At 39.8% G+C, this 16,777-nt stretch overlaps 1 gene segment (V, D, J or C); it reads left to right on the top strand.

The window, feature by feature from the left end:
• The first annotated feature begins 1,045 nt into the window (after window positions 1-1,045).
• LOC115434024 (Ig kappa chain V region Mem5-like) lies at window positions 1,046-15,135 on the top strand. The segment is given in 4 exon segments: window positions 1,046-1,172; window positions 1,256-1,544; window positions 12,497-12,531; window positions 14,705-15,135. Coding segments are annotated over 4 exon segments (696 nt in total).
• The last annotated feature ends 1,642 nt before the right edge of the window (window positions 15,136-16,777 follow it).

Raw genomic sequence — 16,777 nt, 5'->3', positions numbered from 1 at the left:
CTACATGTTATGTCATGTACTCCATCTAGGGTTGGAAAGAGGGCATGTTCCTGTTAGCCCAGGTTAAGTGAATCTGAGGCAGTTCTAGGTCAGTTATAGTAATGTAATATTATCCAACCATATAAAAAAGAGGAGCTACTCCATGAAAGTCGACTAAGAGGTGCCACATGGAAAGGCTAAGTCAGATTTATTCATCAAAAGTCAAACTCCTCAATAATTATAAAACTTGTACTGGTCAGTGTTCCAATCAGATATCAGCTTTGGAAGCATGGAGAATGATTGGTGGTTTTGGCATGTGGGCTGCTGTCCTTTAGGTGTGTGAGAAATGTGTTTTACATACTGTACATTCAAAGCAGCCAACAGTATATCCATAACACATTTACTCTAACATTTATCTCCTCAGTGTTATTGATTGGTATGTGATGTACACTGCCTAAAATCACAGTAGTGTACTAGTTAGAGATAATGATGAGCACAGTCTCTCAGGAAAAGTAAACAAATACTGACTGATTAAACTTTGTCATCTACGCTTTTCATGGAGCCCTGTCCTAAAGTTCATGGAAGTTTCACTTAAGGTTTATGTTTTAACAGAACAAGCGCAAGAGCAAAATGTATGTATTACACCTGATTTGAAATGAAACTTCTATTTTATGTGTTTAAAATGTGGCAGGAACACAATCTAATCTACATCAGTTAAGCATGTATATGTTTAGACTCAAATATAAATCTAACACTATAATCTGTCATCTGTGGCCTGATGCATGTCAAGAATTTTTAATTCTCTGAGTTGGAACCTAAGTATATTAGAGATACCATAGGTTGGTAATTTGTATGGTATTTTATTGTGCATTACAATCAAATTGATATTTTTAAAACCTGTTTAAATGTAGTATTTGTCTGGGTAAAACTGCACAGGAGTGTGCGATGAAATCATGTCTCAGCTAAAGACCAGCTGGTTTGTACCAGGGTTGAGTATGAAGCAGCAGTCTGACAGTTCTTCATTTGCATAGAGAGAGGCAAGTTTTGAACTCTCCTCTGGACTATATAGCTGAAAGCTCAGTGTATTTTCCTCACACACACTGATCCAGATTCAGAAGACCCCCAGACCAAGAAAAAGACCAGCATGTCTTCCATCTGTATCTGCACATTGATCCTCACTCTCTGCATCACAGGTCTGTTATAAATACATTCTATATTCAACATATGTTCACTGTTTGTCTGAATGTTTATTCAGTGTTTCTGTTGTGTTTTTCAGTGTGTAGAGGAGACATTTTGGTGACCCAGACTCCAGAATCCATATCAGTTCAGCTGGGAGGTTCTGCCACCATCAGGTGTAAAGCCAGCAGCGCCATTGATGATGACTTAGCCTGGTACCATCAGAAACCAGGACAAGCTCCGAAATTCATTATTAATTTTGCTTCTAGTATGAGTTCAGGTCGATACCAAGGTAGTGGATATGATTATGACCTCAGTCTGACCATCAGTAACATACAGGCTGAAGATGCAGGAGTTTATTACTGTCAACAGCATGAAGCTTTTCCACTCACACAGTGAAACAGAGCTGTACAAAAACCTACCACAGTTAAAGAGGAAGTGAGTGTACCAGCTGTAAGTCACCATTCAGCACTGTTTCTACATAATACTGATGATTAGTAAGTAAATTTTATTTATAGAGCACTTTTCACAGACAGGGTCACAAAGTGCTTTATCAAATCAAAACAAGTTTACAGAAACCCAACAGAATCCTCCAGGAGCAAACACTTGTGATCGGTGACAGTGGCGAGGAAAAACTTCCCTTTAACAGGAGAAACCTCGAGCAGACCCAGACTCCTGAAGGATGGCCGTCTGCCTTGACCAGTTGGGGTTAAAGAGAGAGAGAGAGAGTAAAGGAGGAGAAAAGAGAGAGCGATAGATATAGAGAGACCTAAATGAGCTTTCTACCAACAGGAACTTGGATGCATTATTCCTGACGGAGACGTGGCAGAGGGATGGGGAGTTCATTCATTTAAATGAGCTGTGCCCTCCTGGCTGCTCTGCTGTTGGTCAGCCCCGCCCCTGTCGCCGGGGCGGTGGCCTTGCTGTAGTGCACCAAGACAAATACATATGCAGAGGGATGAGCACCGATGACTTTCCCTCATTTGAGTCACAAATGATCAAGATTGGCTCGTCCAGTGTGTTTTACTGTTTCTTAATCTACCGTCCCCCTGGCCCTGCTGGTGCCTTCTTAAGCAATTTCAGTGATTTCCTAACATCAATAATAAAACTGGAGAAGGTTTTAATTCTTGGGGATTTCAATCTGCACATCGACAACAATTCATCCAGCCCAGCAATGGAACTTTTAGCCATGACTGACACTTTTAACCTCAAACAACATGTATCTGGCCCCACCCACAAGAAAGGACATACCCTGGACCTGGTTTTCTCACTGGGCTTACACGTCACAAATGTGTGTGTTGAGGATGTCCACTTGAGTGATCATTGTGTTTTTTGACTTATGTGTGCCTCTTGAGCCCAAGCCTGCACCTAGAAGGGCCAAGAGGAGGATCATTACAGAGTCCACAGCCCAGGATTTCCGTGCCCTGTTTAACCCTAGTCTTCTTAATGAGTGTCCCGATGTTGATGAGTTTATCCAGTGCTTTGCCACACACTGCAGCTCTATTCTTGACCAGGTGGCTCCCGTGAAAACCAATGTCACTCGTAAGTGGTCTTGTCCCTGGATAAATGAAAACATCTGAAAACTAAGGAGAACTTGTCGCAAAACTGAGCGTCTTTGGAAATCAACCCAGTTGGAAGTACACAGGTTACATCTTAAAGATCTCATAACCTCATTAAATAAAATGATTAAGGAGGCAAGATCCAGCTACTTCCACAAACTTATAGCCACAAACAAGAAAAACCCCAAAGTAATCTTTGACACAATCCAGTCCATTGTGTCCCCTGCTGTCCCTGCTGCCCCCGTGCTCTGTAAAGCTGACAGCAGTGACTTCCTAAACTTCTTCACAGACAAGATCAGGGATATTAAACACAATATCCCACCACCCTCTGGCCGTCTGACCCGAGCTGATCCCCCTCTGCAAACCTGGTCCTCTTTCGACCCTGTGACACTGGAGGACATCTCAGCACTTTTATCCAAAACGAAACCCTCCTCCAACTCTGCAGACATCCTCCCCCATAAGCTCCTTGTCGGTGTCTTTGACACTATTGGACCATGGGTCACAAAACTTTTTAACCTGTCACTCTCAACTGGTTTGTTTCCCAGCTCCTTCAAACAGGCCATCATAGAACCTAAACTAAAGAAAACCACACTGGACCCCACAGACTTCAAAAGCTACAGGCCCATTTCAAAGCTCCCCCTATTGGCCAAAATCCTTGAGAAAGCAGTGTCTAAACAACTTACAGCTTTTCTGGAGACACACCAGATCTATGACACTTTTCAGTCTGGGTTTAGACAACGCCACTCAACAGAAACCGCACTATTAAAAGTGTCTAGTGACATCCTGATGGCGGCTGACTCCGGGAAATCCACGGTCTTGGTCCTGCTAGATCTCTCCTCGGCCTTTGACACAGTGGACCATACCATAATGATTGAGAGACTGAGGGACCTGGTAGGGATGTCAGGTCATGTACTAGACTGGTTCTCCTCTTACCTGACCGGCAGAAGCTTCACTGTGTCAATAAACAACTTCCAATCTGACTCAGCGGATCTACTGTGTGGTGTGCCCCAAGGCTCTGTCCTGGGACCAGTGCTATTCTTACTCTATGTCCTCCCACTTGGCCAAATTATCCAACAGTATAGTGATGTCTCCTATCATCTATTCGCGGATGACATCCAGATGTACTGCTCCTTTAACTCCTCTGAGCCCCACAAACTGAGTTCCTTAATCAACTGCTTGTCAGAGCTGAAGCAGTGGCTAAATGATAACAGCCTCCAGCTGAACTCCAGCAAAACACAGACCCTCATCATTGCCCCGGATAGTGCAATCCCAGGGATCAAACATCACCTTGGAGACCTGAGTTCCTCGGTAAAGACCAAACTGAGGAATCTGGGTGTCATCTTTGACCAGGACATGTCTTTAGAATTCTACTCCAAACACCTAGTCAAAAACTGTTTCTTCCAGCTACGCAACATCTCCAAACTCAGATCTATGGTGTCCATAAATGAGCTTGAGATGATTGTTCACGCTTTTGTGTCTTCTCGCTTAGACTACTGCAACAGCCTGTTCACATGCTTAAACAACAAGGAGCTGGCCCATCTACAGTTTGTCCAGAACTCTGCTGCCAGGCTTCTGACCCGCACAAACAGGAGAACCCACATCACTCCCATCCTTAAATCTCTCCACTGGCTCCCTGTTCTATATCGTCTTCATTTCAAAATTCTTGTGCTAACTTTCCGGGCCCTACATGGCCAGGCCCCTGCATACATTGCTTCTCTGATCCAGCCCTACAGCTCGACTCGTAGCTTGAGGTCTTCAGGACAGCACCTGCTGATGGTTCCACGCACCTGTTTTAGCACACGCGGTGACAGGTCTTTTAAAGCTGTGGCACCACGTCTATGGAATGACCTGCCTCTACACCTACGGTCCATGGACTCTGTAGAGAGCTTTAAGAAACACCTCAAAACCCTCCTGTTCAAAAAGGCTTTTTAGTCTCCCACCTGACCCAGGGCCACCACAAACTGATTACACTCTATGTATTCATCATAACGTACTCCATGTGTCATCCCCCCCCCCCCCAGTCTCTCTATATCTCTATCGCTCTCTCTTTTCTCCTCCTTTACTCTCTCTCTCTCTCTTTAACCCCAACTGGTCAAGGCAGACAGCCATCCTTCAGGAGTCTGGGTCTGCTCGAGGTTTCTGCTGTTAAAGGGAAGTTTTTCCTCGCCACTGTCACCAATCACAAGTGTTTGCTCCTGAAGGATTCTGTTGGGTCTCTGTAAACTTAATTTGATTCTGATTTGAATTGATAAAGCACTTTGTGACTCTGTCTGTGAAAAGTGCTCTATAAATAAAATTTACTTACTTACTTACTTACTTACTTACTTACGGGGGGGGAGGGGAAGAGGGGGGAGATAGGGGGAGACACATGGAGTACATGTAACACTGTAAAGTAGCAACTTTACACTGCGAAAAACAAATAAAACTGTGTAAGTAGAATACAATTAGAATACCTGTAAAACCCAATAAAGTACCATTAAGACAGTTTAAAATATGATGAATACATAAGGTGTAATCAGTTTGTGGTGGCCCTGAGTCAGATGGGAAACTAAAAAGCCTGTTTGAACAGGAGGGTTTTGAGGTGTTTTTTAAATGGACGGTCCATGGACTCTCTACAGAGTCCATGTAGGTGTAGAGGCAGGTCATTCCAGAGATGTGGTGCCACAGCTTTAAAGGACCTGTCAGCCTGTGTGCTAAAACAGGTGCGTGGAACCATCAGCAGGTGCTGTTCTGAAGACCTCAGGCTACGAGTTGAGCTGTAGGGCTGGATCAGGGAAGCAATATATGCAGGGGCCTGGCCATGAAGAGCCCGGAAAGTTAGCACCAGAATTTTGAAATGAAAACAATATAAAACAGGGAGCCAGTGGGGCAATTTAAGAATGGGTGTGATGTGGGTTCTCCTGTTTGTGTGGGTCAGAAGCCTGGCAGCAGAGTTCTGGACAAACTGTAGACGGGCCAGCTCCTTCTTGTTTAAGCATGTAAACAGGCTGTTACAGTAGTCTAAGCGAGAAGACACAAAAGCGTGAACGATCATTTCAAGCTCATTGATGGACACCATAGACCTGAGTTTTGAGATTACTAAATGTTATCCATGGAAAAATTCCCGTTCTTTTATTAATAAATCATTGAAAACGTTGTTGGCCAGTTATGTGAGTGCTTTGAAGATTTCCAGTCAGTACATCATAAAATAGCGCATGATTTTATGATGACATTGGATGCTAGACTCATCTGTACACACATCATAGTAAACTTATTGTTGCAGTTGATGTGACTGATCACAATATTTATTATAGACACAAATATTCCAATGGGTCTGAAGGAACCACACTTTTTAAAAATATTACAGTAGCGATTGCTGTGAGACAGCAAGGGAAGCTGAACTTCTCTTAACATTTCAGGAAATGAATGGGCAGAATTGCACTGTTGAATTTACAAGAAAGATACACATTACATTTACACTGAAATTGCGCAAGCATGCACTTAATTTTATGGCTATGTCATTTTGGTCAGCTGTTTAGCATTTGCTTTCTGACACAAATTCCCCAATATGTTCTCGTAACAGTAGTCTACACTGTTGAATTCCCCATTGACTTCAACCATCAATGGGTTGCAGTGGCGGCTGCTCATCTTTCAGACAGGGGAAGCTCATTGTCGCCTTACATCAAAAAAATTGTCAAGTTATTAAACATACATTCGGCCCTCCGTTCCTTTTTAAGAAAATGGCCAGTGACCTTACTGTACCAAGTAGGCGTCTTTTCCAGGGACTTGACCAGTGTCCTCTCAATGTCCAGCAGAGCTAGGCTGCTCAGATGGCCTTGGCCCATTGTGTTGCAGGTGTAGGACTTCAGCCTTTTTAAACAAGAGAAGCTCCTTTCATTCCGACCTAGCCAACAGTATGATTGATTTAACTATCTACAAAACGACATTAAACTTGAACAAGAAATGATTAAATTATGGAACTGAAACAAGAAAATGATGAAATTATGTTAAATTGAAACAAGGAAGTACAATGAGTGCGTTTTATTTACAGTGCAAGAAACGAACGAGTAATTTCGTAGTGGTTTCTCTCTCGATTTCACAGCAGAATGTGCAACGGTATTAAACGGAACTCTGTCAAGTGAAGGAGTAGATCTCAAAATACCTGTCAATCAAATGGGATTCAGCCTTTCCACTGATCCCCCAATCAGCACGTGGAAGCTCAGCGTCCAGCCCAGCCGAGGTCCGCCCACAGTTCCATTCACCCCCATAAACGCTGGGCAGGACAACATCGAGGCATTTATCCAATTACCGTTCAGTTTTGAGGCAATGAAAAAAACTGCTCCACTCAGTCCCATTGAAGTGCATGGACGCTAAGCGTCTACGGGCAAATGCACTGAGCAGAGATCGAATGAGAAAACAGCACAACAGGAATGTATGAGAAGTGAACAATATCGAGTCTGATGATTTGTGATAAAGCTGATTCTGAACGAACTCGTCGTTGAGATGAACTTGTTCTAACACATTTGGAGTCAATGAAATGTCAACACAACCGAACATATTTGACCATTTAATTTGAGTCATTTTAGGGGAAGCTGGGCTTCCCTTGCAGTCTGTGACAAATCGCCTCTGATGGGTTATCTATGATCCCATGCCTTGATCCCATTCCCACTAAATTTCTTAAAGAGGTTTTAGGCACAGTTGGACCCAGTATTTTATCAATTATTAACAACTCCTTAATTCAAGGCAGCGTCCCCTCTTCTTTTAAACATGCTGTGGTCCAACCCCTTTTAAAGAAACCGAACCTGGATCCTACTGTTCTCAATAATTTTAGACCCATTTCTAAACTTCCGTTTTTATCCAAAATTTTAGAGAAAGTAGTTTCAATCCAGCTTTTATCTTTTATGTCCCATAACAACCTCTTTGAGAAATTTCAGTCCGGTTTTAGACCTTTACATAGCACAGAAACTGCCCTCCTCAAGGTCACCAATGATCTTCTTTTAGCAGCTGACAGAGGAGAGAGCGCTATTTTAATTCTTTTAGATCTCAGTGCCGCCTTTGACACTGTAGATCATGATATTTTAATTGAACGTCTTAGAACCTGGGTCGGCATCAAGGACACTGCTCTTAGCTGGTTTTATTCTTATCTTTTAGATAGAACCTTTGCGGTCACCATAGGCAACCACACATCTTCCAAAACCCAGATTGCCTGTGGTGTAGTTTTAGGTCCGATTTTATTTTCTATTTATATGCTCCCACTTGGTGAGATTTTTAAGCGTTATAACATTTCCTTTCATTGCTAAGCGGACGACACACCTGCCCCTGAGACCAGATGACCCGAGAAGCCTAGCTGCTGTGTCAGACTGCCTTAATGATGTAAACCGTTGGATGGCCCAGAATTTCCTGCAATTAAACAACTCTAAATCAGAAGTCATATTGTTCAGTCCACCACATTCCACCACTGCCGTAAAAAACTGCCTCGGTCCCCTCTCCTCAAATATTACACCAACTGCCAGAAATCTTGGTGTAATATTTGACTCAGACCTCACATTCCAACCCCACATCAATAAAGTTATCCAATCATGTTTCTTACATCTGCGAACCATTTCAAAAATCAAACCAATAGTCCCTCACTCAGATCTGGAAACAGTTATACATTCACTCATATTCACAAGACTCGATTACTGTAACTCACTTCTGTCCGGCATCAATCAAAAATCACTGTCCCGCCTCCAATTGGTCCAGAACACAGCAGCTAGGCTTCTCACTGGTTTTAACAGACGACATCACATAACCCCTATCCTGGCATCCCTCCATTGGCTCCCTGTGTGTTTTAGAATTGATTTTAAGATTTTACTGATTACTTTTAAAGCCCGAATGGGTCTGGCCCCAAGCTATATAGATGACATGTTAGCTACCTACGAGCCAGCACGTAGCCTTAGATCCTCGGGCAGAGGGCTCCTGGCTGTTCCAAAGTCGAGGCTTAAATCTAACGGTTTTCCATCAGGGCCCCTCGACTTTGGAACGGCCTGCCCGAGGAAATAAGGCTTGTGGAATCAGTGGCATCTTTTAAGTCACTTCTTAAAACACACTTTTATAGACTTGCTTTTATGTGATGTTTGTCCCTTTTAATTTTTAAATTTTTTAATTTGAATCTTATCTTGTTTGATTGTTGGTTTATATTCTCATACATGATGTTGTTTTATCTCACGCCTCTACTTCTGCATTGATTTAACAGCACCATGTTACATTACCCCTGCCCTCCTTATTCTGATTCATTTAATCTATTTGAAGTGTCTTGTTTCTGCATTGTTGTACACATCTCTCCTATTATGTTGCTTCTATTTTAGTGTTTTTAGTGTTTTTATTTACATCTTGTATCCTGCTGTTGTGCCCTTTTATTTGTTTGTCAAAGCACTTTGTAAACTTTGTTTTAAAAGGTGCTATATAAATAAAGTTATTATTATTATTATTATTATTATTATTATTATTATCATTATTATTATTATTATGAGGCAGCACCGAGCAATAAGCATGGTGGTCATTGGCTAAATGCATAAAATCATCCCACCCATAACCCTCCCACGGATGTTCAGCGTCTCCGGGAGTGAATGGGTCAGTGGGCGGGCCAGGAAGCTGGACTTTGGACGTTGGATTGGATGAACTGTTCGAAAGAGTAGGTATTGGTCTGAAAGTCTGAAACTGTTTTGACTGACAGCAATGTTGAAATTTACCGGCATCGGAGCACACTGGAGCTCAGTCCCATGCGGATATCAGTGGAAGAGAAGTCGTTGCCAAAGTGCCGTCTGAACTGTGTTCTTTCAAACTGTGTCTGTGTGTGTGTTTAAAAGACATAGCTGGACAGTGCAATGCCTCACATTTACTTTGGTGAAACAATGTGCTTTACATCAGCTGAAGAGAAAAAGGGTCAAGAAAAATGAATGATTTATTCCAGCTTCAACTATGTGTCTGGGATCACATGTCATTCTCTGCATCCAGATTCTGACAAAACTTAGTTGACTGAATTTGACCATAAAAACTTCCACAAACTTACAAACCAACCTAATAGTCAGTCTAGATGGCTTACTTTTGGTCTCCATTAGAGAACTTTGAAGCTGTTTCTGACCAGGTCTTAACCTTTAAATCACACATAAACCTAGTCTCTAGGATGTCCTACTTTTCCATATGTAATTTTACTAAAATGAGGTCTCAGGCAATACTGAAAAAAGTAGTTCATGTATTTGTAATATAAACCTGGACTACAGTAACTCCTTCCTTTTTGGATGTCCCACTAAGTTCCTTAAAAGTCCCCAAATAATCCAGAATGCTACAACAGGAATATTGATAGAAACAAACAAAAGAGTTTCTTCCTCAGTTGCCCCTTTTCATTGGCTCCTGGTAAAATGTAGAATAGAACTTCTAATTCTCCTCTTGGCATAGAAAACCCTTAATGATAGAACTCAGTCTAATCTTGAACACCCCTCAGTACCATATCCTAATAGAACACTTTGATACCAAGGTTCTCGCTTGTGGAACCAACTTCCAGTTTGTCTTTTCTTTCTAATATTTAGTTATCTGGAGATGATTGTGTCGTCTCTTGCTATTAAATCAGTAAACTGAACTGAATCTTCTTACATGAGCTCAGAACAGTGTGAAGTGAATTCATGTTCCAGACAAGGAGAAACTGGTTTGTATCAGGGCAGAACAGGAAGGAACAGTCTGACAGATCTTCATTTGCATGGAGAGGAAACAGATATAAATGCTCTTTTGGACTTTATAACTCAAAGCTCAACACATTTTTCTCACACTGATCCAGATCCTGAAGACCACCAGACCAAGAACATGACTAACATGTCTTCCATCTGTATCTGCATCTTGGCCCTCACTTTCTGCATCACAGGTCTGTTATAAATACATTCTACATTCAACATATGTTCACTGTTTGTCTGAATGTTTATTCAGTGTTTCTGTTGTGTTTTTCAGTGTGTAGAGGAGACATTTTGTTGACCCAGACTCCAGAGTCCATATCAGTTCAGCTGGGAGGTTCTGCCACCATCAGGTGTAAAGCCAGCAGCGCCATCGATGATGACTTAGCCTGGTACCATCAGAAACCAGGACAAGCTCCGAAATTCATCATTGATTTTAACTCTGGTATGAGTTCAGGTCGATACCAAGGTAGTGGATATGATTATGACCTCAGTCTGACCATCAGTAACATACAGGCTGAAGATGCAGGAGTTTATTACTGTCAACAGCATTACAGCTCACCACTCACACAGTGATACAGAGCTGTACAAAAACCTACCACAGTTAAAGAGGAAGTGAGTGTACCAGCTGTAAGTCACCATTCAGCACTGTTTCTACATAATACTGATTATTACTAAATATTAACTCAAAAGTTCCTCTTCTTTTATTTGTAAATTATTGAAAATTTTGATGACCAGTTATGTGAGTGCTCTAAGATTGCCAGTCAGTTCATCATAAACTGAAATAGAACATGATTTTATGGTAGTATCAGACACTGACTCATCAGTATACATGTCACAGTAGGTCTTAGTGTTACATTTGGTATCACTACTCACAACATTTTATTGTAGCCATAAATATTCCAATTGGTCTGAAGGAACCACACTAGGTTGGTTTAAATATTATTTATCAGACAGATTTAAAGTTGTTCATGTTCATGATCAATTTTCCAGTTACATCAAGGTTAGTCATAGCATCCCACAGGACTTTACTTTTTATTTTTTAAGTTATAGTGATATTATATCACCAATAAAACTGTAGGAACTTCGACAGTTCTGCAGATGACACACAGCTAGCCTATATTTATTTATGAAATCAGGTGAAAAAAATCATTCAAGATTCAAATGCTCTCTGAGCACATCGTGGGCTCATTGAGTCCTTCACCACTGGAAACCTCACATCAGCTCAGACAGGTTTGGACTTTTCCACTGGCTTCTCTTTCCAGTTTGTTTTCTGTCTCAGCTCTTGGCGTTTGTTCTGACATTCTAATGTTATTCTCTGTTTTGATGCTGAAAAGCTTTGGTTTAATGTTCTGAAAAAGAGGCTAAAACTGTATTTCTGTCATCTAAATTGGATCTCACTAGAATATTAAAACTTCTATTGTGCTTACTGTTCTGATTATTATTCAACCTCTGTTTCAGGCTCTGGATGACACACCACTGTGAAGCAGACTTCTCCTCACTACACTCACATCAGGACAGATCTTTAACATCTGTGAGACCTAAAACTAGACCTGATGTGGACAGTGTCTTAAAACAAAAACCCCGAGCAGTAGCAAGACCAGTAAAAACTCACAGCTGGGATTGTGTCCTGGTTCAGTGCAGCTGGAGGGACGTCCACCTGAACGTCCACAGGTGTCCAAACTGAAGACAGTGGAGTTTACATCAGTTTCACTTTATAACAGCCTTTCCTCACTGGACTGTTAAATGTGATTACATTTCCCTGCATGTTTGGAGGAATAATCGATGATCCGACTGGAAAGTAGGAAGGAGGTGCCTTTGGAATCATTTCTCTGGGATTTTGGCAAAGCTCAGTGTTTCACCATGTGAACCTGTTTTCCATTTGTGGCACTTTTTAAACTTCATATGGTTTGGAACTAAACGCCTGCTGTAACCAACGTTTGAGGATTTACAATTAGATTCGTGTCCAATCTGTGGATCTGTGTTTGTCCATAAAGGCTGTCATGGTGACGATATCAGGGTGAAATCATGCTGTTGTGCTCAGTCATGTGAAGCAGAGGTTTTTGTACGACGCTTTAACCAGCCTGTATCACTGTGGTACACTTTTGGCGGAGGCACCAAACTCATCATCCAAAGTAAGTCTGTTTTTCCTTTATATTGGCTTCTTATGTTCAGAAAACTGTGTTAAGGTGTTTTCATGTAGGTGCTGCAAATAAAACAACTTTTTTTTTTTTTTTACATAAACTTTGATTAGTTTCTCATAAGATACTGAGCTGTTTTTAGTTTTAAGCCCATTTTTTCCATGTAATGAATTTACTAATAACTGTAGAATAGTTTTTTCATCACAAGTTTTCCACGTAATAATGAACAAAATTATTTATCACAGCATCGCTAAATGATGTACATATCTGGTCCTGGCAACCACACATAAAACCACAAATAAAGATATCTGAAGTATGAAGTGTTAAAATAGACAATAGAATTCATGTTACATGACATGGGTTTTTCCATGTTACTTAATACATTTCTCTAATTATTGCAATACTAGAGGTATAACAAATCAACTAAAGGAGTTACATAAACTAATAGATATTGATTTCCTGCTTTTTTTCAGAAAGTACAATGACCATCAGACATATTACATAGATGTTTCTAATATTTATGAAAGAACTTGCAGATAAAAAAGTAGATGTGGATCTGAAATGCAATTTACCCTAGTGAGGCTACAGCAGGTTCAGATGATGACTGACTGACCGAAATGCACTTTATAACAGTATGGAGAGAAGCGAGTCTTAAAATGTTGTTGAAACCTTGACTGGTCATTCATGGAATTTAGGACTAATGGTAGGGTTAGGGTTAGATTTGAGCTGCATTTAAACTGATGTAGTTTAGTATGTGTTTCATACATACAGGACCTTATAATGGCTCACGACTGACCTGGTAGTTTTAATAGATTGAAAATGTCATTATTTTGGGAATTTCACTCAAAATATTGGAACTTTATTCTTATAATTGAGTAATTTATTATTCTCTAAATTATTATTATTATTATTATTATTATTATTATTATTATTATTATTATTATTATTCTCAAAGTATTAGGATTTTTTAAAACTTAATTTATTATGTATGTATGTACTAAATATTGTCATGCACCCCTCCAACACCAAAACAAGTGTTGTATTAATCCTGTTCATAAGAACGGCACTAACACAGATGTAGTATTATATTGTGATTTAGATTTTAGTTATTTTTGTGATAAAGGTTTCTATATCGTTAGCCTCATAGCATAACTGCCTAAGTCATATTTTTGGCCAAATTGGGATATCTGCATAAAATGAATTGGCAGTCTTAAGTGAGTAAAGTTACAGAGATATCGCAATTTTTATGTTATAATAATTTAATATAAATGTATACTTGTTGGGCTGCACAATTAACTGAGTCACTCACAATATCAATTTGTAAAATTGTAGAACTGCAGAAGGCTCCAGTTTATAAGTCCACATTTGGGAGGACTTTGGGTGATCTAATGGCAGAGACACAAAAATAGTGTAAACACACCCTCTGCTGTCTGGTGACATTTTGGATTGAGTGACACTGAGGAGAGAGAGGTTTCATGTACAACATGCTAAATGAAAGGAGCAAGTTTTTAAGTTGTATTTTTTAAGAGTTGTGTTGTTTATGCTAGTTTACAATTGTATATTTGATTGCCATTTCTGAGTAAAGCAAGTTGACACAAATTGACAACTGCAATGTTGTCAGAATCAGAATACTTTATTACAGGGGGAAATAATTGGGTGTGTTTATATATATATATATATATATATATATATATATATATATATATATATATGTGTGTGTGTGTGTGTGTGTGTGTGTGTGTGTGTGTGTGTGTGTGTGTGTGTGTGTATATATAAACCCTCTATTAAGACACAAATTTAGAACAGCACGAACAGCAATTTGTACAATATATGCTAGGCAAAATATTTTCAATATGATAATTAAAGAAATATACATAATAAGTGTTCAAAAATATTGTGTAATTATAAAATTATGCATTTATCAGGTGGAGTTGTCAGTCACCATAAAATGACTTTTTCCACCACATGATGCAGCTCTAATAGTGTGACCTTTGTAGAGTTGGTTCTTTGGTTCCTGTTTGTCATTGTTTAAAATGGGACAGATGAGAATCTGGAGCTGAACACTGGGGTTGGTATAGACTCACACACATCAGAGTGTATAAACCACTGCTGTGTATGAGTGTGGAGATGACTGATGGTGTGTTGACAGTGCGTCATTTCCTTGCAGCTGGTGTGACGGTGCCTCCGTCCATCTCCCTGTTCCCCCCGTCCTCTGAGCAGATGGCCCAGGGTCAGCCCACTCTGGTCTGCCTGCTCACCGACTACAGCCCAGAAGGGGCCACAGTGAGCTGGGAAGTGGACGGAAACCAGGTGACGGAGGGCGTCCTGACAGGGGAGGAGGAGGAGAAGGAAGGGGGGAAGTTTGTCCGCATCAGCACCCTGTCACTGAGCAAGGCATTATGGGACAAACAAGACCTGTACTCTTGTAAGGTGACGCACAGCGGCAGCACAACGTCTGCAGAGCTCCGGAGGACACAGTGCAGCGTCTAGGGACATGGGACATGTCTGTGATCACATGTTTCTAATTCTGTTTGTCTGATCCCTGTCTGCTTCACTGTTTGATTTTAAATAAAATGCTTGCTGTATTGAAGAAACTCACTGAAGAAGTGTTGATTCAGTTTCATCATAATATCTGAGTTTAGTTCCATAAAAACTGATCAGTCCACATGAATCGCCTCAGTACTAGAACTAGTCTGCAAACCATACACAGTAAACACATCCTTTAAAGCAGTGGTCCTCAACCTTTATTCCACATTAAACAAAATGTAACATCATCTTTGGTTAATGTAAGACCCTCAGAGTTAAATGTATTTATATGTAAGTGATGTAACTGTGGGATTTTAATGAGAATGAGAAAGAATACACAGAGGCAGTCAATAGTTTGTGGACGTTTACTCAACTTCATAAAACAAAGAAAACAAGACAAAAAAAAAGAAAAACCATGTACCTCTTCTCTCATATTTCCTGTTCTGTGACCACTTATGTCAGCAACTTATATAGAGTATTGCAAAAGAAAAAAAATATACCATACAAAATGCACAGTACATAATTCATTTAAATCATAACCCCATCTTCAAAGTGTCCTTTACGTACTATACACGAACTGTAAATAATTCTTCAAATTAATTATGTAAATTAATATTTTTAACCTGCAGAGACCCAAACAGCTACCAGCAACACATAACATCTACTGATCTAAAATGTTTAATACCTGTTGATCTGCTAATCCTATTGATATGTTGAAATAATTCAGGTAAAATACAGTTTGTCATCTGTTCATGGTCATCAGATATGACCATATTTGGACGTTCAGAGGCTCTGTAGTGAATGTGGAAACATTGTCATCTTCTACAACATTGATTCACCAGTAAAACCCATGGAGTTGGATCTATGACAGTGGATGGACACACTGGGTTTATGTTCAGTTAATGTGGTTAATGTAATCATTTGTTTAAAATGTCACTTTTTCTTCAGTTTTCTCTGTTTTGATATAATAACCTTTGGTTTTACTTTGAGTTTTCATGAACGTCTACATTAATGAATTAAATACAGGAAAATATCTGAAAGAATGCAAAAAGTCAGAGGTAACAGTTATGATGCACTGAGTGGCTTATGACTAAAAATACACACAGCTTTGATTATACAGTGTGTTATTATCATTTTCTTTAATATGTGCAAATCTACCCTACATACATACATACATACATACATACATACATACACATACATACACTGATCATATGACCAACCACTGACAGGTGAAGTCATGAATCTGATGATGGTCTGCTTCTGTCAGTGGACATGACACGTTGAGTGAACATTTAGTCGTTAATGTGTTAAAAATAGAAAAAAATGTACTGTTCACTACATGATTAAAAAAATATTTGATTATAATTCTCCCGAATTGATGCATTGGTTCTTTAATTTTTCTGCCACTGTTGTGTTTCACACAGACATTTATTGTGACGCACATGACGCCAGGATTAACACAAACATGGAGCATAGCTCAGAAGAGACGAGAACAAAAAGGCAGAAAATATCTATATGTTCACTTTTTGGAGTCGTTACTTACTCCTTTAAAATTTTAAGCTTTTACACAAATAAAATATACTAGTTTTTATTTTTTCTGTTGTATGTTACCTCCATGTTCAGTTTTTAGTCAGTTGGATCCAAATGTGTTGAAGACTGTAGTGCACATATTGTTTGTAGATGTTATTGGACTTGTTAGTTGTTTATATCT

Source organism: Sphaeramia orbicularis, chromosome 15 (assembly GCF_902148855.1).
Source record: "Sphaeramia orbicularis chromosome 15, fSphaOr1.1, whole genome shotgun sequence".
Classification (NCBI taxonomy): domain Eukaryota; kingdom Metazoa; phylum Chordata; class Actinopteri; order Kurtiformes; family Apogonidae; genus Sphaeramia; species Sphaeramia orbicularis.
Note: the sequence above shows the minus strand (reverse complement) of the source record. Positions and strands in the feature narration are given on the sequence as shown.